Consider the following 25,034-nt stretch of genomic DNA (forward strand, 5'->3'; position numbering starts at 1 on the left):
GAAGTTCAGCCCGGACTCGATGATGTCACCAATGGTGAATGATGTTGCGCTATCAGCCGGAATGGTTGCATCTTGGCACCATCAAAGTTGAAAACTACAGTATTTAGCCCCCAGACATGGATTACGCGTCGGACAGAACAATGCACAGGTATGGTATATTATTGTTTTTTTATTTTTACTGCAAGAGATCGAGGGCTTTGCTGGGATTAGGGTATGCAGTAAGTATGGTTTAATTGAGAATAATAAAGGAGTCTGTGTCATTTTTTCAAATACAGGACTTTAGTCTGGCTGTGTATTTATGTACCATACAATGATAGGATTAATAATGGGTGGGTGTCTTATAGACACCTCTCCATTACTAAGCCATAGGATTGATGTCACCTAACAATACAAAGGTGACATCAACCCCACAAATATTAACCCCACTTGCCACCACTACAGGGCAAGTGGGAAGAGCCAGGCAAAGCACTTGAAAAGGTGCCTCTAACAGAGGCACCTTTTCTAGGCAGCTGCAGGCTGCTGTTTTTAGGCTGGGGGGCCTATATCCTCCTCCACTGTGTGATTTCTCTGGTGTGTAACAAGATTACATTTGTGGTTAAAACATTTCCCACATGCTGAACAGGAAAAAGGCTTCTCCCCTGTGTAAGTTCTCTGGTGCATAACAAGAATAAATTTATGGTTAAAATATTTCCCACATTCTGAACAGGAAAAATGTTTCACTCCTGTGACTTCTCTGGTGCTTAAAGAAATTTGTTTTATGGTAAAAACACTTCCCACATTCTGAAGAGGAAAATGGCTTCTCCCCTGTGTGAGTTCTCTGGTGTGTAACAAGAAGACTACGTTTGTGGTTAAAACATTTCCCACATTCTGAACAGGAAAAAGGCTTCTCCCCTGTGTGAGTTCTATGGTGCTGAACCAAATCTGATTTCTCGTTAAAACATTTCCCACATTCTGAACATGAATAAGGCTTTTGCCCTGTGTAGATTCTCTGGTGCTCAACCAAATCTGATTTTCGGTTAAAACATTTCCCACATTCTGAACAGGAAAAAGGTTACCCCCTTGTGTGGGTTCTTTGGTTTATTGTATTTCCATATATTGAATGTGAAAATGACTTATTTTATTTAGGAGCAGATTGTGTTTTAATGCTTATTTTGTGACTTTCATTTTCCTTTGTAGTCAGTAATAAATCAGAAGACAGGACCTGTTTCAAAGGATCAGATGACAGATCTTTGCTGTGAAGGGATGATGGTATATCTGAAGTCATGACATTCAATTCAGTTGCATCCTGTGGGATTTCGAGATCATCCGATTTAAAAACTGAAGATGTCAGCTGTCCCTCTGATCTCCGGGTACAGTCATCTGCTAAGAAAAAAACAATTATTTTTGTATAAAATATCCTTAAATTTTATATTTTTGAACATTTTGACTTAAACTGTACATAAAAATGGCAAGCTATGTAAAAAAACTGTAATTATTTACCAAGACAATGACAGTTCACAGTCTAATAGAAAATCTTATTAGATTAATCAGTGGTGTGCGGTGTTCAACTGTGTTTATTCTGTCTCCCAAATATTGAATAAAAAGAAACCAACCAATGTTATGTAGGCGAAAATAATATGAATTCTCATCTCACAAAAAACAAGTCCCCACTCAGGTCCATCATCTGTCAATGGAAAAACAGAGGTTCCCACATTATTAGTGGCTCAAAGGCTGCTGAAAAGCAAGAGGGTTTCTATAAACCAATCCAGCAAAATCTGCTCTCACTTCTGAGTCTTGCAGTGTGCTCAAACAACATTTAGGATCTCTGTATTTAGCAATATTATAGTAAGCACAATCTGGGCACTAAGTGTTGGGTAATAAAATGGCAAATGTGTAATTTTTCACTCTCCAAATTCCACTGCATGTTAATTTCTGGAAAGTGGCTGTGGAATCAAAATATTCAGTCCTCCTACACACGTGGTAAAAAATTTTTGTTACCCCTCGTTTAATGACAGAAAATTTCACAACAGTCACCAAAAGAACTTGAATCTGACAAAAGTAATAATAAATAATCTATGAAAATGAACAAATGAACGTCAGACATTGCTTTTCAACCATGCTTCCACAGAATTAAAAAAGAATAAAACTCATGAAATAGGCCTGGACAGAAATGATGGTACCCTTGAAAATGTGACAAAAGGGACAGGTTAAATCAAGGTGTGTCCACTAATTAGTATCACAGGTGTCTACAATCTTTTTTATTTATTATTACTTTTGTTAGAGTCAAGTTATTTCTGTGACCATTGTGTGTTTTTCTGTCATTAAACGAAGAATTTTGACCACGTGTATATAGATGATAACCCTCAGTGAATTAATTTATAAAATGGAATCACTTTATGGGGATTTCGACTATTCTGGTTTTCTGTCATTTAGTTATATTAGGGCTAGGGTTGATCGAATATCTTTTGCATAACTCCTTATCCTAATAGCTATAGCGCTTACCGAATAGTTGCCTCGGGAACCTTGTTAAATGGAGCGCTCCCGATAATCATCTGTTCATCACTGCAGCTACCTGTGATGTGGCTGTGTGACAGTCACAACTCATACATGCAGTGCCCGTGCCCATTTTTCGGCTATCCATGCTAGTGTTGTGACCATCACACAGCCACGACACATGCAGCAGCGACGCCGAACAGTTCATTATCAGGAGCGCTACAGGTATCCAGGTTACCAAGGCAGCAATTCAGGAAGCACTATAGCTATTCGGATAAGCACTTATCTGAAGCTATTCGATCAACCCTAGTTAGGGCTTCTGCATATGGTGTGTCGAATCTCCTCTGGGATCTGTTCCTGCTGTCCAGCTGGAGTAATCTGCTGCCTACTTCAGCCATTTGGAAAGTACCACACCCTACTAAAGCTCAAAGCACATGGCCGGAATCTGCCAGAAACAGCATTGTTCTCCTCTGGTTCAGTCCTCTGTGCTCACATTGTGGCTTGTGTATTTGCTTATTGTTGTGAACGTGGCCCGTTTACTGACTACTCTTGTGTCTTCTGATTCTGTCCTTGTGGTTCTGACCCAGCTACCTGACTATTCTTCTTGCCATCTAATACCACAGAATGGCAGGTAACACCATGGACCAAGCCTAAGGGTCCCAGTGTAAGTCCAGATAAATGCAAGGGTGTTAAAGGGCGATGAGCAAGGCAATCCTTGGGATATGGAAAGCAGAGAAGATAGTGCCAAGCATGTCCATGGTGGATATCTTTTGAGCTGCCAGGTGACCCAATACATTGTGTCTGCAATCTAGTCTAGCTAGATCTACATTCTAGTAGCTACATGGCGCTCCTTCTGTTCTGAACACTGTCATGTGCCCAGACAGTAAAATTGTATGTAGGGTATTATACAAAGTTGGAAAATAATTTGTAGAGATCCATTTGTTTTAATTATAATTTGTGATTAATTCCAAAGTTATCACTACATAATGTGACACACGTCAGATATGAAAAATGGGGCTTGATTAGGAACACAAAACTGGCTGCGGGAAGAGGTTAAATCAGAGTATTATTGACACTGACTACTGTAATCAAAAACTGTGACTATAGACAATAACACAACTACTGAAATCATCAACCTCAACAGTCTCCATCAGTAATAAATGAGTAGCTAGTGGTGAAACCTCTCTGGTGTAATTAGAGTATGGGGCTCGGTGACTTCACAATCTAAAGTATCGTAAGGACCAATATTTTCTGTCAGATGAGTATCAAGAAGAAATATTACACATTTAAAAAGAACTGTGTATAATAGTGCAGAGCTGAGGTGTCTTAAGGGGAACCTGTCAGCAAGATTGTGCACAGTAACCTACAGACATTCAGGTTGGTGCCGTTATACGGATTACACTGATACCTGGTGATGAAATCAGTCTTGTGGTTGTTGTTTAATCTGTATTTTTAGCTTTCATTTAATGAGATTTTCGTGCTCTGGGGCGGGGCTGTGGGTATGACTGTGGGCGGGGCTTGATGTGGTGCCCTGATTACATATGCATCTGTATTGCCTTATGACCGGTTGCTGATCCCTCAGTGACCTGCCCTCCATTTTTACATAATGCATATAATAAGGTCGATATTATTGTTGATTATGCCTACAATATCCCTCCTTATGTACCTGTGTGCCTTTTTTTTTGCTCATGTTTAATGTATTTATTCATATTTGCCCCCTTTTTCATTTGTAAAGCGCCATGGAATAAATGGCACTATAAAAATGTATAATAATAATAATAAATAATATTGTATGGCTTAGAAAATAAATTACATCCAGCAAAATGTCACCGGCGATAGCGGCGCCTGTGCAGTAGCATCTATAAGTAAGAGGTAGATGCAACTGGCAAGCGCCGTCAGTGTCATTTTGTTGGATGTAAAAAAAATTTCTAAGCCTCACAATAGCCACATTATTATAGGCATGATCAAAAATAATGCCAACATTATTATATGCATTATGAAAAAATGGGGGGCAGGTCACTGAAGGATCAGTAAGTAGAGGAGCTGCGGAGACACCATCACGTGTTTCTCAACGCAGGCAGTGAATAGCCAGGCCTTTCCCCGGGAAGGAACAACCAAGGGAAGGGCAGCATCCAATAAAGGAAAACATCCAATAAAGGAAAACCACCTATGCCAAGTATGGTATCCATCCACACTCCGCTGTCTGTGGATGGATACCATGCTTGGCATAGGTGGTTTTCCTTTCCTTTTGTGATGGTGTCTCCGCAGTGTTGGATGTTTTGGTCTCCAAAAGGTCAATCATCCGTGCCTTTATAGACTTTCTACTAGGCACTGCTCCTGATAGCCAGTTTCCTACACCACACTGATGAGGGGCAAAACCCCCGAAACAGCTGTCTGTGGATGGATACCATGCTTGGCATAGGTGGTTTTCCTTTATTGGATGTTTTCCTTTATTGGATGCTGCCCTTCCCTTGGTTGTTCCTTACCGGTGAAAGGCCTGGCTATTCACTGCCTGCGTTGAGAAACACGTGATGGTGTCTCCGCAGCTCCTCTACTTGCATTTGCATATTTGGGGGCAGTGTCCTGGATCACTGCGTTGAGAAACATGTGATGGTGTCTCCGCAGTGTTGGATGTTTTGGTCTCCACAAGGTCAATCATCCGTGCCTTTATAGACTTTCTACTAGGCACTGCTCCTGATAGCCAGTTTCCTACTCCACACTGATGAGGGGCAAAAACCCTGAAACAACTGTCTGTGGATGGATACCATGCTTGGCATAGGTGGTTTTCCTTTATTGGATGTTTTCCTTTATTGGATGCTGCCCTTCCCTTGGTTGTTCCTTCCCGGGGAAAGGCCTGGCTATTCACTGCCTGCGTTGAGAAACACGTGATGGTGTCTCCGCAGCTCCTCTACTTGCATTTGCATATTTGGGGGCAGTGTTCTGGATCACTGCGTTGAGAAACACGTGATGGTGTCTCCGCAGTGTTGGATGTTTTGGTCTCCACAAGGTCAATCATCCGTGCCTTTATAGACTGAAGGATCAGTGACCTGCCATAAGCCAATACAGATGAATATGAAAGCAGAGCACCACATAAAGCCCCGCCCACAGCCCCGCCCTGGAGCAGGAGAATCTTTAACTGAAAAAAACAAAAAAATTAAACAAAAACCACAAGACAGATTTCATCACCAGGTATCAATGTAATTAGTATAACGGCGCTGACCTGACCCTATGTGTAGGTTACTGTGAACAATCCTGCTGACAGGTTCACTTTAAATTTAGATCTTAGGCATTTGGAAGAGGCGATGGAGAGCTTTTTTTTTTTTTTTTTTTAAGACTATCATGGAGTTACAGACTCACATAAGAGAGGCAGATCAATCCCACCACATTTAACCCCTTTACCCCCAAGGGTGGTTTGCACGCCAATGACCAGGCCAATTTTTACAATACTGACCACTGTCCCTTTATGAGGTTATAACTCTGGAACGCTTCAACGGATCCTGGTGATTCTGACATTGTTTTCTCGTGACATATTGTACTTCATGATAGTGGTAAAATTTCTTTGATAGTACCTGCGTTTATTTGTGAAAAAAACGGAAATTTGGCGAAAATTTTGAAAATTTTGCAATTTTCAAACTTTGAATTTTTATGCAATTAAATCACAGAGATATGTCACACAAAATACTTAATAAGTAACATTTTCCACATGTCTACTTTACATCGGCATAATTTTGGAACCAAAAACTTTTTTTGTTAGGGAGTTATAAGGGTTAAAAGTTGACCAGCAATTTCTCATTTTTACAACACCATTTTTTTTAGGGACCACATCTCATTTGAAGTCATTTTGAGGGGTCTATATGATAGAAAATACCCAAGTGTGACACCATTCTAAAAACTGCACCCCTCAAGGTGCTCAAAACCACATTCAAGAAGTTTATTAACCCTTCAGGTGTTTCATAGGAATTTTTGGAATGTTTAAATAAAAATGAACATTTAACTTTTTTTCACAAAAAATTTACTTCAGCTCCAATTTGTTTTATTTTACCAAGGGTAACAGGAGAAAATGGACCCCAAAAGTTGTTGTACAATTTGTCCTGAGTACGCTGATACCCCATATGTGGCGGTAAACCACTGTTTGGGCGCATGGGAGAGCTCAAAAGGGAAGGAGCGCCGTTTGACTTTTCAATGCAAAATTGACAGGAATTGAGATGGGACGCCATGTTGCGTTTGGAGAGCCACTGATGTGCCTAAACATTGAAACCCCCCACAAGTGACACCATTTTGGAAAGTAGACCCCCTAAGGAACTTATCTAGAGGTGTGGTGAGCACTTTGACCCACCAAGTGCTTCACAGAAGTTTATAATGCAGAACCGTAAAAATAAAAAATCATATTTTTTCACAAAAATTATATTTTTGCCCCCAATTTTTTATTTTTCCAAGGGTAAGAGAAGAAATTGGACCCCAAAAGTTGTTGTCCAATTTGTCCTGAGTGCGCTGATACCCCATATGTGGGGTGGGGGGGGGGGGGGGGGGAAACCACCGTTTGGGCACATGGGAGGGCTCGGAAGGGAAGGAGCGCCATTTGGAGTGCAGACTTAGATGGAATGGTCTGCAGGCGTCACATTGCGTTTGCAGAGCCCCTAATGTACCTAAACAGTAGAAACCCCCCACAAGTGACCCCATATTGGAAACTAGACCCCTCAATGAACTTATCTAGATGTGTTGTGAGAACTTTGAACCCCCAAGTGTTTCACTACAGTTTATAACGCAGATCCGTGAAAATAAAAAATCTTTTTGTTTTCCCACAAAAATTATTTTTTAGCCCCCAGTTTTGTATTTTCCCAAGGGTAACAGGAGAAATTGGACCCCAAAAGTTGTTGTCCTATTTGTCCTGAGTACGCTGATACCCCATATGTTGGGGTAAACCCCTGTTTGGGCACACGGGAGAGCTCGGAAGGGAAGGAGCACTGTTTTACTTTTTCAACGCAGAATTGGCTGGAATTGAGATCGGACGCCATGTCGTGTTTGGAGAGCCCCTGATGTGCCTAAACAGTGGAAACCCCCCAATTATAACTGAAACCCTAATCCAAACACACCCCTAACCCTAATTCCAACGGTAACCCTAACCACACCTCTAACCCTGACACACCCCTAACCCTAATCCCAACCCTATTCCCAACTGTAAATTTAATCTAAACCCTAACCCTAACTTTAGCCCCAACCCTAACTGTAGCCCCAACCCTAACCCTAGCCCTAACCCTAGCCCTAACCCTAGCCCTAACCCTAGCCCTAATCCTAGCCCTAACTCTAGCCCTAACTCTAGCCCTAACCCTAGCCCTAATCCTAACCCTAGCCCTAATGGGAAAATGGAAATAAATACATTTTTTTTATTTTTCCCTAACTAAGGGGGTGATGAAGGGGGGTTTGATTTACTTTTATAGCGAGTTTTTTAGCGGGTTTTTATGATTGGCAGCCGTCACACACTGAAAGACGCTTTTTATTGCAAAAAATATTTTTTGCGTTACCACATTTTGACAGCTATAATTTTTCCATATTTTGGTCCACAGAGTCATGTGAGGTCTTGTTTTTTGCGGGACGAGTTGACGTTTTTATTGGTAACATTTTCGGGCACCTGACATATTTTGATCGCTTTTTATTCCGATTTTTGTGAGGAAGAATGACCAAAAACCAGCTATTCATGAATTTCTTTTGGGGGAGGCGTTTATACCGTTCCGCGTTTGGTAAAATTGATAAAGAAGTTTTATTCTTCGGTTCAGTACGATTACAGCAACACCTCATTTATATCATTTTTTTATGTTTTGGCGCTTTTATACGATAAAAACTATTTTACAGAAAAAATAATTATTTTTGCATCGCTTTATTCTCAGGACTATAACTTTTTTATTTTTTTTGCTGATGATGCTGTATGGCGGTTCGTTTTTTGCGGGACAAGATGACGTTTTCAGCGGGACCATGGTTATTTATATCTGTCTTTTTGATCGCGTGTTATTCCACTTTTTGTTCGGTGGTATGATAATAAAGCGTTGTTTTTTGCCTTTTTTTTTTTTTCCTTACGGTGTTTACTGAAGGGGTTAACTAGCGGGTCAGTTTTATAGGTCGGGTCGTTACGGACGCGGCGATACTAAATATGTGCACTTTTATTGGTTTTTTTTTTATTTAGATGAAGAAATGTATTTATGGGAATAATATATATATTTTTTTTCATTAATTTGGAATATTTTTTTAAATTTTTTTTTACACATTTGGAAAATTTTTTTTAAACTTTTTTACCTTGTCCCAGGGGGGGACATCACAGATCAGTGATCTGACAGTTTGCACAGCACTCTGTCAGATCACTGATCTGACTTAGAGCAGTGCAGGCTTCACAGTGCCTGCTCTGAGCAGGCTCTGTGAAGCCACCTCCCTCCCTGCAGGACCCGGATCCGCGGCCATCTTGGATCCGGGCCTGGAGCAGGGAGGGAGGTAGGGAGACCCTCGCAGCAACGCGATGTGATCGCGTTGCTGCGGGGGGCTCAGGGAAGCCCACAGGGAGCCCCCCTCCCTGCGCGATGCTTCCCTGCACCGCCGGCACATCGCGATCATCTTTGATCGCGGTGTGCCAGGGGTTAATGTGCCGGGGGCGGTCCGTGACCGCTCCTGGCACATAGTGCCGGATGTCAGCTGCGATAAGCAGCTGACACCCGGCCGCGCTCCCCCCGTGAGCGCTGCCGATCGCTATGACGTACTATCCCGTCCAGGGTCAGATAGGCCCAGGGCAACTGGACGGGATAGTACGTCTAAGGTCACAGAGGGGTTAAACTATCATACAGTATGAACAAGTAAAAAAAACTAAAAAATGTTATTATATGTTACATTCCCAACAACAACGTATGTACGAGGGAAGAACTTCAACAGTAAGCCGGAGTTGCATTCATTTATGGTGGACCATTGAGGCTACTATGAGTCTTGACCAGAAGATTAGAGAATATAATATTGCTCCTCATTTCAGGAGAGGTTGTGCAGTGATCTGAATTCCTTAGGATCGAAAACATAATGTCATTTATAACATGGAGTGAATCCATGAAACCAGGGCTCGAGCCAACACATCTCCTGCAGGCAAGAATAAATGTATATTACAGCCATCAGCCACGCACAGCTTAGAGATATATAATGGCACAGGTGTGATGGATTTTATGCAGTTTATCACAATCTTCCTTGAAGTTAGTCGGTTTTAAAAGAAATTGAAAAGTCAGGATAAAGGGAAATTCTGCTGTTATTGTACAATCGATGTGAATACTTTCTGCCCAATGATGACAAAAGTATTCTAGGAGTGATACCTTTATTGGCTAACCAGAAAATAACATGTTTGCAGCTTTCAGAGCACAGCGGCTCCTTCTTCAGGCAGATTACAAATAGGTTAATAAGAAAAAAGCACATTTAAGGAATACTACAGTAGGACATTTGTTCAGGGGTGGGAGGTGTGATGCCTCCTAAAGATAAACCAAGGAAATCTAATTAGGCATTTTCTTAAGGTACCTTCACACAAAGCGACGCTGCAGCGATACCGACAACGATGTTGATCGCTGCAGCGTCGCTGTTTGGTCACTGGAGAGCTGTCACACAGACAGTTCTCCAGTGACCAAAGATGCCGGTAACCAGGGTAAACATCGGGCCGCGCTTAGCAACCCGATGTTTACCCTGGTTACCATCGTAAAAGTAAAAAAACAAACACTACATACTTACCTTCAGTGTCTGTCCTCGGCGCTCTGCTTTCCTGCACTGACTGTGAGCACAGCGGCCGGAAAGCAGAGCGGTGACGTCACCGCTGTGTTTTCCGGCTGGCAGGCGCTCACAGCCAGTGCAGGAAAGCAGAGCGCCGGGGACAGACAGCGAAGGTAAGTATGTAGTGTTTTTTTTTTTTTAACTTTTATGCTGGTAACCAGGGTAAACATCGGGTTACTAAGCGCGGCCCTGCGCTTAGTAACCCGATGTTTACCCTGGTTACCAGTGAAGACATCGCTGAATCGGCGTCACACACGCCGATTCAGCGATGTCTGCAGGGAGTCCAGCGACGAAATAAAGTGCTGGACTTTCTGCAGCGACCAACGACATCACAGCAGGATCCTGATCGCTGCTGCGTGTCAAACTGAACGATATCGCTAGCCAGGACGCTGCAACGTCACAGATCGCTAGCGATATCGTTCAGTGTGAAGGTACCTTTACAAATGGAGAGGCAGTGGGAATGATGTTCTTAGTTATCTGGAGTCCTTCTGGTGGAGGTGTGAATTGTGTCCATGTAGTGACTCATAAATCCAGGTGTTAAATTGAGCCCTAGTGTCAAAGAATTGAATATCTTCTTTAGTTTGAATTCTCAAATTTTTCTTTCTCTGTCACCCTTAAAATGACCTTTTAGTATTAAGACTTTTAAATCTGTCATACTGTGTCCAGGTCCAGAGAAATGTTTTCCCACCGGTGTGTCCATTTCATTCCTGATTGTGTGTCTGTGTAGATTCATCCTAGTTAGTAGTTTTTACATGGTTTCCACAATATAGATACTTCCAGGGCACCTCGTACATTGTATCATGTACACCACATTGGAGGATGTACATGAGAAGGAACCCGTGACCTTTAGTCCTGATTTGTGTTTGGTACACGGACTATATTTGTTGGTAATATGTGAGTACAAGTTTTGCATTTTATATTGTTACATGGGAATGTGCCAGTCACTGATGGTGATGAGAGGACACTTCTGACAAGCAGATTCCTTACGTTAGGGGGCCATTTATAGGAGAGATGTGGTAGTTCTGGGAATGTATCTTTCAATTTGTGGTCTCTGTGGAATATGGGTTGGAGATCAGCACCAATTTTCCTTAGAACGCTCATGTGGGGGTTGAATGTGACCACAAGAGGTACCCTGTTGTTGTCCTCCCTCAGTGTGTAATCCAGGAGGCTGTTTCTTGGGACCCTTGTAGCCCTGTGGATCTGTTCATCTATTACCAGTGGATGGTATCCTTGTTGTAGGAATGTGTTCCTCAGTGATAGCAAATGTAGTTCCCCTTCTTTACAGATCCGAATATATCTCAGAGCTTGACTGTAGATGATGGATTTTTTGGTGTGTCTTGGATGAAAGATGTTCCATCTAAGATATGCCGGACGTCCTGTGGGCTTATGGTAAATGGATGTTTGTATGGTGTTGTCCTTGATGTATATGGTCATGTCCAGAAAATGTATTTGGGTCTTTGAAAAGTTGAGGGCGAGCTTGATGGTTGGGTGGTACTTATTGAAGTTATTGTGGAAGGTGAGTAGATTATCTTTTGAGCCTGTCCAGATTATTAGCAGATCATCAATGTAGCGGAAGTATGCAAGAGGTTTAACAGAGCAAGATGACAAAAATTCTTACTCCAGTTTCGCCAAAAATAAGTTAGGCTAAGTTCACACTGCGTTAGTGCAGTCCGTTCAACACATACATTAAACGGACTGCGCTAACGCAAATGCCGATGTTGGGACAGCGCTAGCACAGATGGAGCATCTGCTAGCTCCATCTGCGCTAGCAGTGATGGACCCAGAAACACTGCAGCCCGCGTCTCGGGTCCGTCACTCAATGACGGCACATCGCTAGTGCACGCCCATTGTGGGCGTGCGCTAGCGATGCGTCCGCCATAGAAAGTAATGTCGGCGTTAATGGACTACGTTACACCGCGTTATGCCGCGGTGTATCGTAGTCCGTTAAACGGGTCACACTAACGCAGTGTGAACCCAGCCTTAGCATATTGTGCAGACATTTTGCTTCCCATGGCGCTGCCCATACACTGTTGGTATAAATTGTTTCCAAAAGAAAAATAGTTGTGATGGAGCATAAACCTGATCTAGCTACAGTGCCGGTTCTGTGGCTAGATTGTTCTTTTGAAGGAAATATTTCCATGCTGCAATTCCATCCTCATGAGGAATGTTGGAATAGAGCTACTCTACATCCATGGTGGCTAGTATCGTGTCTTCTGGAAGTGGGCCCAGCGCTGATAATTTGCAAAGAGTATCCATGATGTCCTGGATATAGCTGGGTGTGCACCTCACCAAGGGCTTCAGAATGTTCTCCACCCAGCCGGAAATATTCTCAGTTAAAGTCCCAATACCAGAGGTGATAGGCCTCCCAGGATTACCTTCTTTATGTATTTTAGGCTGGGTTCACATTGCGTTAATGGCAATGCGCTGACGGCATCTGTTATATAGCGCCACTAACGCTATGTAACGGATGCGTTAGCGCACCCATTGACTGCAATCATGTAGCGCATCGCTAACGTGTGTCATAATAACGCATTCTGTGACGGACCCTCGGACGTGGTCTGCAGCGTTTCGAGGCCCGTCACCGCTAGCGCAGATGGAGTATCTGCGCTAGCGCGATCATATCACGCGATCTTTAACAGCACTTGTGTTAACGCATGTGTTGAACGGACTGCACTAACACAATGTGAAACCAGCCTTAGGCAACATGTAGAAGGTATCTGTTTGGGGATTGTCTGGTGTTAGTTCCAGTATTGAGGATGAAGTACAATCAAATCCATTGATGATATGTGTTAGTTCCTCTGTGTATTGTTTGGTCGGATCTCCCTGAAGTGGAGTGCAGTATTTTATATCCAAGAGTTGTCTGTTTGCTTCCTGGATGTAATCTGTCATGTTCATTATGACTATAGCTCCTCCTTTGTCTGCTGGTTTGATGATGATATTGTTATTGGCTTTTAAGGCTTGTACGGCTTTTCTTTCCTCCATAGTGATATTTTGCGGCACTTTATGGTGTCTGTCCAAAATGTCAGATATAACCTTTTTACGGAAACAGTCAATGTAGTGATCCAGAGTTTGGTTGTGGCCAGGTTGCGGGGTCCAGCTTGTCCTCTTTCTTTTTCGCTGTGTCGTTCACATTGTCTTGTGATGCGATATCTGTTATGAAAGAATTCTTTGAGTAGCAATCTGTGGAAGAATTCCTTGATATCGTTACAGAACTGAGCCCTATCAAGCTGTTTTGTAGGACAGAATGTTAGTGCCTTTGATAGAACATGCATATTGTGGACACGCCTGTGGGAAAACATTTCTCTGGAACTGGACATTGTATGACAGACTTAAAAGTCTTAATACTAAAAGGTAATTTTAAGGATGACACAAAGAAAAAAGGAGATTTTTGTGTACTCACCGTAAAATCTCTTTCACTTAGCCTCTAATTGGGGGACACAGGACCATGGGTGTTATGCTGCTGCCCACTAGGAGGCGACACTATGCATAATCTGAAAAAGATTAACCGTGGCTCCTCCTCTGCAGTATACACCCCTGTACGGCGTCAGCCTTCTCCAGTTTTGTGCAAAAGCAGTAGGAGGAATGTGACATGAATAACATAACCATGCCTATAAGAAGGCAACTATGTGCAAGCTCAAGCAAACAATATGAGAACTCGACAGTAACAACGGCCCGGAAGGGCAACAGGGTGGGAGCTGTGTCCCCCAATTAGAGGCTAAGAGAAAGATTTTACGGTGAGTACACAAAAATCTCCTTTACTCTGTCGCCTCATTGGGGGACACAGGACCATGGGACGTCCCAAAGCAGTCCCTGGGTGGGAAGCAATGGACGAATATTGTGCAGACAGGCCGCTATACTTGGGGCACCGCCGCCTGCAGAACACATCTACCCAGGCTCGCGTCCGCTGAGGACTGGGTATGAACCCTGTAGTGTTTAGTAAACGTGTGTAGGCTAGTCCAAGTGGCCGCCTTACACACTTGTTGTGCCGAAGCCTGGTGCCGAATGGCCCAGGAGGCCCCTACCGCTCGAGTAGAGTATGCCGTAATGCCGGCTGGAAGAGGAGAATTCTTAAGGCGGTAGGTGTCTTGTATGGTGGATTTGAGCCACCTGGCAAGGGTAGCGTTGGAAGCTGACAATCCCTTGCGGCCGCCTTCCGGAAGAAGGAAAAGAGAGTCAGACCTCCGGAAGGACGCAGTCCTAGACACATATATATGCAATGCCCTGACAAGGTCAAGTGTATGCAGAGCCTTCTCCACTCTATGAACCGGGACCGGACAAAGGGATGGCAGTGAAATTTCCTCATTGAGGTGGAAGTGGGACACAACCTTCGGAAGGAAGGATGGGACCGTACGGAGAACTACCTTGTCTTGGTGAAAACCAGGAAGGGCCGTCTGCAGGAGAGTGCTGTCAGTTCAGACACCCTGCGTAGCGAGGTGATTGCCACCAGGAAAACCACCTTCTGGGATAGAAGGCAGAGTGGGACCTCCTTAAGGGGTTCGAAGGGTGGTTCCTGCAATGCTGTCAGGACCAGGTACAGCCTGGCCTCCAGACCCGATTAGAGAAAACCAAGTACTTTGGGTAAGGAATAAGGGAGTGGAGTCTGGCCACGAGATTCGCACCAGGTAAAGAAAGCTTTCCAGTATGGTAATAGATCTTGGCAGAGGCTGGCTTCCGTGCCCTGATCATGGTTCCAATGACGTCTGGCGAGAGCCCTGCCTGGGTTAGAACCCAGGTCTCAAGGGCCACGCCGTTAAATTGAGAGCCCCTGAGTTCTGGTGGTAGAACGGGCCCTTTGATAGAAGATCGGGGCGGTCGGGGAGACGCCAGGGGGCGTCTGCTGTAAGTTGTACGATGTCGGCGTACCATGTACGTCTGGGCCAGTCCGGTGCGATTAGGATGGTTGGAACTCCCTCTTGCTTGATCTTCCTCACCACCCTGGATATCAGGGGGAGAGGTGGAAAAATGTACAGAAGCTGGAACTGGGTCCAGCCCTGAACCAGAGCTTCTGCTCCGAGCGACCGCGGATCGTGTGTTCTGGCCATGAAGTTGGAGACCTTGGCATTGAAATGGGATGCCATTAGGTCCACATCCGGAGTCCCCCAGCGATGGCAAATCTGGTGAAAAATTTCGGGATGGAGAGACCACTCCCCCGAGTCTATTTCTTGTCGGCTGAGGAAGTCTGCTTCCCAGTTGTCCACACCTGGAATGTGGACCACCGAGAGAACCGACCCGGTGTCCTCTGCCCAGTGGAGGATATGTGACACCTCTCGCATCGCCTGGGTACTGCGGGTCCCCTCTTGGTGATTCACATATGCCACAGCCGTGGCATTGTCCGACTGTATTTTGATGTGAGAGGCTGCCAGTAAGTGATGAAAGGCTCTCAATGCCAGGAGGATGGCACAAATTTCCAGGATGTTGATGGGCATGGTCGCTTCCACTGGGGACCACTTGCCCTGTGGTGTAGGTGCACTGCACCCCAACCCGTCAGGCTCGCATCGGTGGTCAGAACCTTCCATTGACCTGTGAGAAAGGATTTCCCCTTTGCTAGCGAGGTTGGCTTGAGCCACCAGTGCAGGGACCTCTTGGTTGACGACGTTAGCCGGAACTCCCTGTTGAGAGAGAAAGGGTTTTTGTCCCAGGACTTGAGGATGGCTAGTTGGAGAGGCCTGAGGCGAAACTGGGCAAATGGGATGGCCTCTATTGCTGCCCCCATCCTGCCGAGGACTCTCATGGTGAACCGGAGAGATCGAGGGGGTTTGCGGAGGAGGGTGCGGACTCCTAGGCGAAGAGCCCATGCCTTGTCCTTGGGAAGGAGCACTAGACCCCTGGAGGTGTTGAATAGCATTCCCAGGAAGGTCAGAGACTGACTCGGGGTTGGTGATGACTTTTGTAAATTGACTAACCAGCCCATGCGACTCAGAGTGTTGATTGTAATTGAGACGCTGAGCTCGCAGTCCTTGAAGGTGGGAGCCTTGATGAGTAGATCGTCCAAGTATGGAATGACTACTATGCCTCTGGAGTGCAGGACGACCATGGTGGCTGCCATGACTTTGGTAAACACTCTGGGAGCCGTGGCGAGTCCGAACGGGGGAGCCACGAACTGGTAGTGGTCCTGGTCGATTGCGAACCTGAGAAACCTCTGATGGGCAGGTGCAATCGGTATATGCAGGTATCCATCTTGCATGTCTATGGAGGCGAGATATTCTCCCTTCTCCATGGACGCAATGATGGACCGAAGAGACTCCACGCGGAAGTGACGGACCCGTACATATTTGTTGAGTTGTTTTAGGTCCAATATGGGCCGCACACTGCCTCCTTTCTTGGGGACTACGAATACATTGGAGTAGAACCCTCGGAAGCGCTCGGCCGTGGGGAATGGTACTATGACTCCTGCTTGACGAAGCGAGGAGACCGCTTGTCGGAAGGCACGAGCCTTGGCCGGTGGTTTTGGGGGACAGAGAGGAAGAATCGGTCCGGTGGGTTGGAGGTGAACTCTATCTTGTATCCGGAAGACACTAGTTCCCTGACCCACCTGTCTTCTGTAATAGGCAGCCAGACTTGATGAAAGAGCAAAAGTCGGCCGCCTACGGGTGTGGTGTCTTCCGGAGACCGTGAGTCATGATGAGGAGAGAGTCTGAGATTTTCCTCCTCTGGGCTTAGACTAGGCTGCTTTTGACTGCCAGGTCTTGTCCGACCTTTGCGTCGACCGTGAGTTGTCCCTGCGTGGGGAACGGTTACGATTTTGTGCTGGACATGAGACGGACCAGCCCGAAGAATTCCGAAAGGATCGGAATAGAGTTTGGTTACGCTTCTTGTAAGTGCGTTTAGGTTTCAGTTGGGGAAGAGAGGTACTCTTACCCCCGGTGGCGTTGGATATCATCGTGTCCAACTGTTCACTAAAAGTCGCCCACTGAGGTTGGGGACGTGCGTGAGGGACTTCTTTGAGGCTGTGTCCGCTTTCCATTCCCGCAGCCAGAGGATACGCCGAATTGTGATGGCATTTGATGCTATCCCCGCTACACCCCTTGCTGAATCCAGAGCTGCATGAAGCATGTAATCTGCTATGACTGCTATTTGAACCGCTTGGTCCGACAGCTCAGGAGCGGATGCTTGGAGGCCAGCTTGTAAATTTTTGGCCCAGAGTGCTGCCTGTACAGGCCCTACCTGAGGTGTCTCAACCTAATGCCACCAGAGGGGGAATAGGGAGGGTGCTGCTGTCACCTTCAGGGGGCTTTATCCTCGCCTCGACCTCAACCCATAAACCAAAAGGAATTGGGGAAGGAGGGGGGTTCTCGACTTCGAACCAGCACCCGAGGGACTGGGGAAGGAGCGACATAGGGAATAGCCATCTCTACTTCAACCGGGCCCCCCATAATAGGGGGCCGAGGAAGGAGCCATGCCGGGAGTCTCGCAGGAGACCCACTTTTCTTCATCTGTAATCCGTCGGAAAAAAACCGGAGTAAAAAATCTTAGGTGTGCCTCCTATGCGACACTAAGCAAAAACTGGAGAACGCTGACACCGTCCAGGGGTGTATACTGCAGAGGAGGAGCCACGGTTAATCTTTTTCAGATTATACATAGTGTCGCCTCCTAGTGGACAGCAGCATAGCACCCATGGTCCTGTGTCCCCCAATGAGGTGACAGAGTAATATGAGAATTCAAACTAATGAAGATATTCAGTTCTTTGACACTAGGACTCAATTTAACACCTGGATTTATGAGTCACTACATGGATACAACTCACACTTGTGCTCTGAAAGCTGCAAACATATTATTTTCTGGTTAGCCAATTAAGGTATCACTCCTAGAATACTTTTGTCATGATTGAGCAGAAAAGTATTCACATCGATTTTTCTGGCTAACACTTTACCACAATACAATTTGTTATTGTACATCCTGTTATTGTACAGAAATTCACACTCACTGCTCAATTGATGAAAATCATATAAAGGAAAAAAGCACCAAACCGAACCAATTGACAAATGTACAAAACTTTATTAAATACCATTAAAATACAGAAACAAACATAACAAAAGGGTAATCACAGGAAAATGACAGTGGTCAACCAAGAGCAAGGAAGACACCACAGTAAAAACAGGCAATAAAACCCAAGGCAAAAACATAGGATGTGATTTTACTCACAATTATTATCACCCCCTTTTTTCCCCACTTATTTTTACCTCTTGTGGTATCCTGACACCTTTCTTCATGTTCTGTGCGCGCTGGCGTTCCGTTGTTTGGCATTGCCGACAGCGTCTTCATTTCGGCTCTGGGCGGGTTGTGTTCACCCGTGGGTGTGGCCTGGTGACGTGTACTCTCTCATCCGATGACGCCCTTAGTGATTCTTACCTCCGAGCGGTCGACTGCGCATGCGCCGCCTTTTGAGCAAGCGTCACATCCTCTTTCCATACCAATCATGATTAATGCTTCTGACGTATATAAGGGCACCATTTCTTCATGATGCCAGACCCCCGGAAGAAAGCACTGCGCTGAAACGCGCATTGGGGTGGTAGGCACAACGGCTCTTCAGGTAAACCCCTAGGTATAACCTTTTTATTTTGGCTTGATGGTTCTTGCTTTTTTTACCACTGTGGTTATTGACTTTTTGCACCTCTCCTGTGCCGTTATTCAGTTGTATTCTTATACATACTCCATACCTATTAGATCTTCAAGTGGCACATGTTGTCAGCACAATGCACTTTTTGAGCATACCTACATAACTATCATTATGTTTTTGCCTTGGGTTTTATTGCCTGTTTTTACTGTGGTACCTTCCTTGCTCTTGGTTGACCACTGTCATTTTCCTGTGATTACCCTTTTGTTATGTTTGTTTCTGTATTTTAATGGTATTTAGTAAACTTTTGTACATTTAGTGGTTACTACTCACCTGGGTAGTCACATGTAGGAATCTCCTCTTTACACCACTCATCACCCCTCACATATGTCGCTGTAGTATTAATATGGGTCAGATCTTCACTCTAAAACAAAAAGTCATAGATAGATGGAAAAGTCATATCCATGATCAGCTCTAATCCTGCCATCTCCACCAGTCTCATTACACAAGTATAAAACATATAATACTGGGGGATAAAACAAGACTGAGCACAAGACCTTCACAGCCGTCTGCACATCATAGGGGAGATCTCAGGACACCTCTCTCCATCTACCTGATGATTCTGAGGAACATTGGGCTCTTCTTGTTTACAGTCCTGTGAAAGAAGAGGACGGGGACATCTCTCTGGTGTTGTCCTCTTACTGGATAGATCTAGAGGAAACACATACAGGGACTGAATTCATTCTTTACATACAGATAATTATAGGCCGTGTATATTTAGTCCTGTCTATTACCTGGTGATGTGAGGGGCTAGGGAACCTCCATTATGATGTTCTTGTACAGATCTTCGTGTTCTTCTAAATACTCCCACTCCTCCATGGAGAAATAGATGGAGACATCCTGACTCCTTATAGGAACCTGACACACACAATGATACAGTAATCCCCCCAATCCCTTCATAGTGTTACTGTATAATGTCCCAGCATTGCCAACAGTGTCACCTCTTCAGTCAACAGCCCAATCATCTTATAGATGAGTTCTAGGATCTTCTGATCATTGATGTCCTCATGTATCAGGGGGTGAGGTGGAGGCCCCGTGATTGGGCTCAGGGGTCTTCCCCATCTCTCAGACACAGGGTCCTGACAACTCTCACTAGAGGTCTTCTTCACTACGTTGTAATCCTGGTTATGGAGAGACACATTAATAAATCTCATTACAGACATTTCCAGAGTCCTCACCTCTCCAGTTCTGTCCATCTGTTATTGCCATAGATAAGAATGATGTAATATGACATCATCAGAATCTCTCACCTCTCCAGTAAGCCGGAAGAGGATCTCTAGGGTGAGGTGTAATATCCTCTCCACCATCTTGTCTCTGTCCATATCCATCTTTGCTGGGTAAATCAGGAAAATTTTCTTATGTAGAAGATCTTCACTGAGAGGATCCGATATTGTAGAGACCTGAATGAGAAGAAGATGAGCCGATGTAACATCATAAAAATCCTGTGTAATAATACAATTACTGGAGATAATAAGGGAAACATATGAGGAGATTCATTATTTTACAGTATTTAGTTTTCTTCTTTAGATCTACTAATAAAACCTATATATTTTAGGCCACAAACAAGCAGTTTCTTCCTCGGAGTCGGCAGCTGAATACGTTCCTCATAGACTCATCTTCCATAACGCTAATTCTCATCTCATTTACCGACACTCGAATCGGCATTAGCAATACTGCAGGAGATATTCATTACACGTGACAGGAGAAATAACTACTTCATGGTGAGGACGACATCTTCATCTTCTACTTCGGCTCTAAAAACATATTTGTCCAGAGTCGGTCACTGACTCCATCACCACCGGCCGTCTATATGAAGGTTTCCCGTCTTCCCCGCACTGTAATCTTCTATCACGTTAGATCTCAGCTCTGATTCACACACAGAAGTTTGAGGCTTTTAAAAAACCTTTTTTTATAAGAACATCAAGACAGGAGTTATTTGATGCCAACATCTCCATGTAGGCTTCCATATATTGCATGAACACCACCAAAAAAAGGTGTGAAAATATTCCAAAAATAATTATATTGAAGTGTTGAGGCACCAAATAGAAAGTTTTTACCCAGTATATGGACACATAGGACCAATGATACAACCTCCAGTATATTAAATCTTCAGGGTGGGGCATATCCGTGAGGCTATTTATAATCAAGACAATGGAATGAAGAAAATCAGCACTCACCCATTTTAGAAGATACTTCAGTCCTTTTTAATTTTCATTTGATTCAGGACAATTACAAAAAGTGCAACAGTGCAGGCAGCATGGCGGCAGGTTTAGTGATTTCCAAAAAAAAGACCCGACAGACAATGAACGTTTCATACTTAATTTGCGCTTCTACTGGTCCATGTTCCACTGGTCTATGAACATGGACCAGTAGAAGAACTGAAGCATCTTCTAAAAGGTGTGAGTGCTGACTTTCTCCATTCCTTTATCTTGAATACAAAAATAATATTGAGGATGGTGGTACTGTGGGAACGTTATACTGTGTGTGGGGGCCAAAAAAGGGGCACCATACAATGAGAGTGATACATGTTTGTTTGGATCCCGTCTTTCATAGTTGGGTCATTTGTATCTATCAGTTGAAAGAAACAAAACCATTATGATTCTTATAAGGAGACAACAGAAAAAAACCCCCTAAATATAACATTTTTATAACAACAACACAATCTGTGACTCTTCAGGGTAAATCGCTCTCTCACCATTGGATTAGAGCTGATACTATGAAGCTAAAGAGACTAAACAGACTTTCTGTCACCTCCATAAAGGGGCATTTTTCTGTGTTTGTCGGAACTGTCCGAGGATTATTAGAGGTGACAGTTTCCCCCAATTAGAAGGGACACCTGTGGATATTGGGGTCTTTACCTGCTGTTTTTTTAATAAATAGTATCCTATACACAAGCTCCATACATTACACGTGTAAAGCACCACTTGCACAGACATCCCCAGGGCTTTTAAAGATAAAATAAAAATGACCCATTCGTCAAGACGGCATTCACCAGAGGAGGCATACGCTTTCCTTGCCTCCAAGACGGATTCAGCCAGTGAGGAAGATCCCACATTCCTTTAGTCCTCCTCATCTAGTTAGGAATGAACCCAACAAGGCACCCTAGGACCTAGGCAACCCCTCCAACAATCGATCCCATATAGATTGCATCTCCCGAAAATGATCAGCCCATCATTCCGAATTTGATCAGCAGCTCAGGAATCCAGTTTGACACCACTGACCTCACTGAAATTGAATTCTTTAAATTCTTTTTCAGTGAGGAAATAATAAATCTTATGGTGGCCCAGACAAACTTGTTTGCCTATTTATTTTTCACCCAAAATCCCACTTCATCATACATCAGATGGACCCCTGTAGATGCAGCAGAGATGATGACATTTTGGGGAATTGTGCTGCATATGGGCATAATACAAAAACCAGAGCTTCGGCAATACTGGAGTACTGATATTCTCTACAGTACCAATATTCTCTATGGCCATGACAAGGACACGATTTGAAGAGATCCAAAAACGATTGCATTATAGTGATAATGCGCAGTGTACTCCCTGAGATGATCCGAACTTTGATAGTCTACTGTATATAAAATTAGGTCAGTGGTTGAACACTTCAAAAGAAAATTTGCTGAGGCGTACAACCTCCAAAAGGGACATCACTATAAATGAATCTCTGGTTCATTTCAAAGGGAGGCTAAAATTTCAACAATACCTGCCCAGTAAAAGGGCCAGGTATGGAATTAAACTGTACAAATTGTACGAGAGTACCCTAGGGTAAACACACAGATTTAGGGTCTACAAGGGAAAAGACACCCAGATTAGCTGGGGGTGAGTGGGAAAATTGTGTGGGAATTGCTGCACCCACTACTGGATAGGGGTTATCACCTCTACATTGATAACTTTCACACCAGCATCCCCCTCTTCAAGACTCTCTCTGCGAGAGGTAAAGTTGCCTGAGGCGCCATGCGAAAAAATCAGAGACACCTGCCTAAAGGTACCTTCACACTCAGCGACGCTGCAGCGATACCGACAACGATGTTGATCGCTGCAGCGTCGCTGTTTGGTCGCTGGAGAGCTGTCACACAGACAGCTCTCCAGCGACCAACGATGCCGGTAACCAGGGTAAACATCGGGTTACTAAGCGCAGGGCCGCACTTAGTAACCCGATGTTTACCCTGGTTACCATCGTAAAAGTAAAAAAAAAAAAACACTACATACTTACCTTCCGCTGTCTGTCCCAGGCGCTGTGCTTTCCTGCACTGACTGTGAGCACAGCGGCCGGAAAGCAGAGCGGTGACGTCACCGCTGTGCTTTCCGGCTGGCCGGCGCTTACACAGTGCAGAGAAGCACAGCGCCAGGGACAGACAGCGGAAGGTAAGTATGTAGTGTTTGTTTTTTTTTACTTTTACGCTGGTAACCAGGGTAAACATCGGGTTACTAAGCGCGGCCCTGCGCTTAGTAAACCGATGTTTACCCTGGTTACCAGTGAAGACATCGCTGAATCGGCGTCACACACGCCGATTCAGCGATGTCTGCAGGGAGTCCAGCGACGAAATAAAAGTGCTGGACTTTCTGCAGCGATCAACGACATCACAGCAGGATCCTGATCGCTGCTGCGTGTCAAACTGAATGATATCGCTAGCCAGGACGCTGCAATGTCACGGATCGCTAGCGATATCGTTCAGTGTGACGGTACCTTTAGTCACTAAATGGGCAAACGCAGAGAAAAGGCGAATGCCGAGCCCAATGCAGCGACAACATGCTGGTGGTCAATTATAAGGACAAAAGGGATGTCCTTATCTTCACCACCTGTGGGAGATAGGATTCAGAAGGGACTTTTTTGCTTTGGCCCAAGCAGGTGGCTATGGAGTCCACACAGGTAAGATCCAGGCGTATTTTATTGTGCACACTTGTCATACAATGTTGCACTTATCAAACATGAAATAAAATGTCTAAGGCCGTCTGGCCACTAACTAACAACAAGATTCTAGCTACAAAATAAACCTGCAAATAACAAAGAAGTTCATACAGTCTTAAGGCCCCTTCACATTTAGCGACGCTGCAGCGATACCGACAACGATCCGGATCGCTGCAGCGTCGCTGTTTGGTCGCTGGAGAGCTGTCACACAGACCGCTCTCCAGCGACCAACGATGCCGGTAACCAGGGTAAACATCGGGTAACTAAGCGCAGGGCCGCGCTTAGTAACCCGATGTTTACCCTGGTTACCATGCTAAAAGTAAAAAAAAACAAACACTACATACTTACCTACCGCTGTCTGTCCTCCAGCGCTGCGCTCTGCTTCTCTGCTCTCCTCCTGTACTGTCTGGGAGCCGGAAAGCAGAGCGGTGACGTCACCGCTCTGCTTTCCGGCTCACAGACAGTACAGGAGGAGAGCAGAGCACAGCGCTGGAGGACAGACAGCGGTAGGTAAGTATCTAGTGTTTGTTTTTTTTTTACTTTTAGCATGGTAACCAGGGTAAACATCGGGTTACTAAGCGCGGCCCTGCGCTTAGTTACCCGATGTTTACCCTGGTTACCAGTGAAGACATCGCTGGATCGGTGTCACACACGCCGATCCAGCGATGTCTCCAGGGAGTCCAGCGACGAAATAAAGTTCTGGACTTTGTTCAGCGACCAACGATCTCCCAGCAGGGGCCTGATCGTTGGTCGCTGTCACACATAACGATTTCATTAACGATATCGTTGCTACGTCACAAATAGCAACGATATCGTTAACAATATCGTTATGTGTGAAGGTACCTTTACTGTGTCAGCTTCCCAGACCAGCAGATGAGAGTGAGATCCCAGCAGCTCTTGATTATATCAGCTGCAAAACAGTCAGGAGTCAATACCTGGGTTGTATGTGTGGAGGGGAGGCACCAGTCCTTTTCACGCTGATCACTAAAGAAACCAGAACCGGATTACATTGAAAACAGCTTTACAATTAATACCTGGAAACATAGGAAATGAACCGGGGAGAAACATATCTGTTTTCTAGTACTTCTCCCCTTGGTACCTCACACACCATACACTGTGACAACAGCTCCCTTGTCACAGTTCGTGGTACCACAACACAAGTCCCAAATCCAGATTGTAACTTGGATTACAATCGGTACATGGGTGATGCAGAACTCTCAGATCAGGCCCTCAAACCCTACGGTGCCATGAGAAAAGC

The 25,034-nt window shown here is 44.7% G+C and overlaps 2 protein-coding genes across 2 annotated transcripts in view; both read right to left on the reverse strand.

The window, feature by feature from the left end:
• Nucleotides 1-525: 525 nt before the first annotated feature.
• LOC138666470 (gastrula zinc finger protein XlCGF17.1-like) lies at nucleotides 526-18,513 on the reverse strand. Its single transcript, XM_069754691.1, has 3 exons — nucleotides 18,432-18,513; nucleotides 771-1,035; nucleotides 526-739 (listed from the first exon to the last, which is right to left on the reverse strand). The coding sequence occupies exons 1-3, from the start codon at nucleotides 18,511-18,513 to the stop codon at nucleotides 526-528; spliced, it is 561 nt and encodes a 186-aa protein (XP_069610792.1).
• The window catches only part of LOC138663448 (gastrula zinc finger protein XlCGF66.1-like), a 34,734-nt gene continuing 10,901 nt past the window's right edge, over nucleotides 1,202-25,034 (reverse strand). Inside the window, exons 2-7 of the mRNA XM_069749656.1 lie at nucleotides 20,116-20,265; nucleotides 19,807-19,986; nucleotides 19,600-19,723; nucleotides 19,419-19,516; nucleotides 19,139-19,229; nucleotides 1,202-1,359 (exon numbers count right to left, since the gene is read on the reverse strand). Of these exons, the coding sequence (XP_069605757.1) occupies nucleotides 19,616-19,723; nucleotides 19,807-19,986; nucleotides 20,116-20,265 (438 nt within the window). The 3' untranslated portion in view covers nucleotides 1,202-1,359; nucleotides 19,139-19,229; nucleotides 19,419-19,516; nucleotides 19,600-19,615. The remainder of the gene's footprint in view (nucleotides 1,360-19,138; nucleotides 19,230-19,418; nucleotides 19,517-19,599; nucleotides 19,724-19,806; nucleotides 19,987-20,115; nucleotides 20,266-25,034) is intronic.

The sequence above is a fragment of the Ranitomeya imitator genome, chromosome 2, assembly GCF_032444005.1.
Source record: "Ranitomeya imitator isolate aRanImi1 chromosome 2, aRanImi1.pri, whole genome shotgun sequence".
Taxonomy (NCBI): Eukaryota; Metazoa; Chordata; class Amphibia; order Anura; family Dendrobatidae; genus Ranitomeya; species Ranitomeya imitator.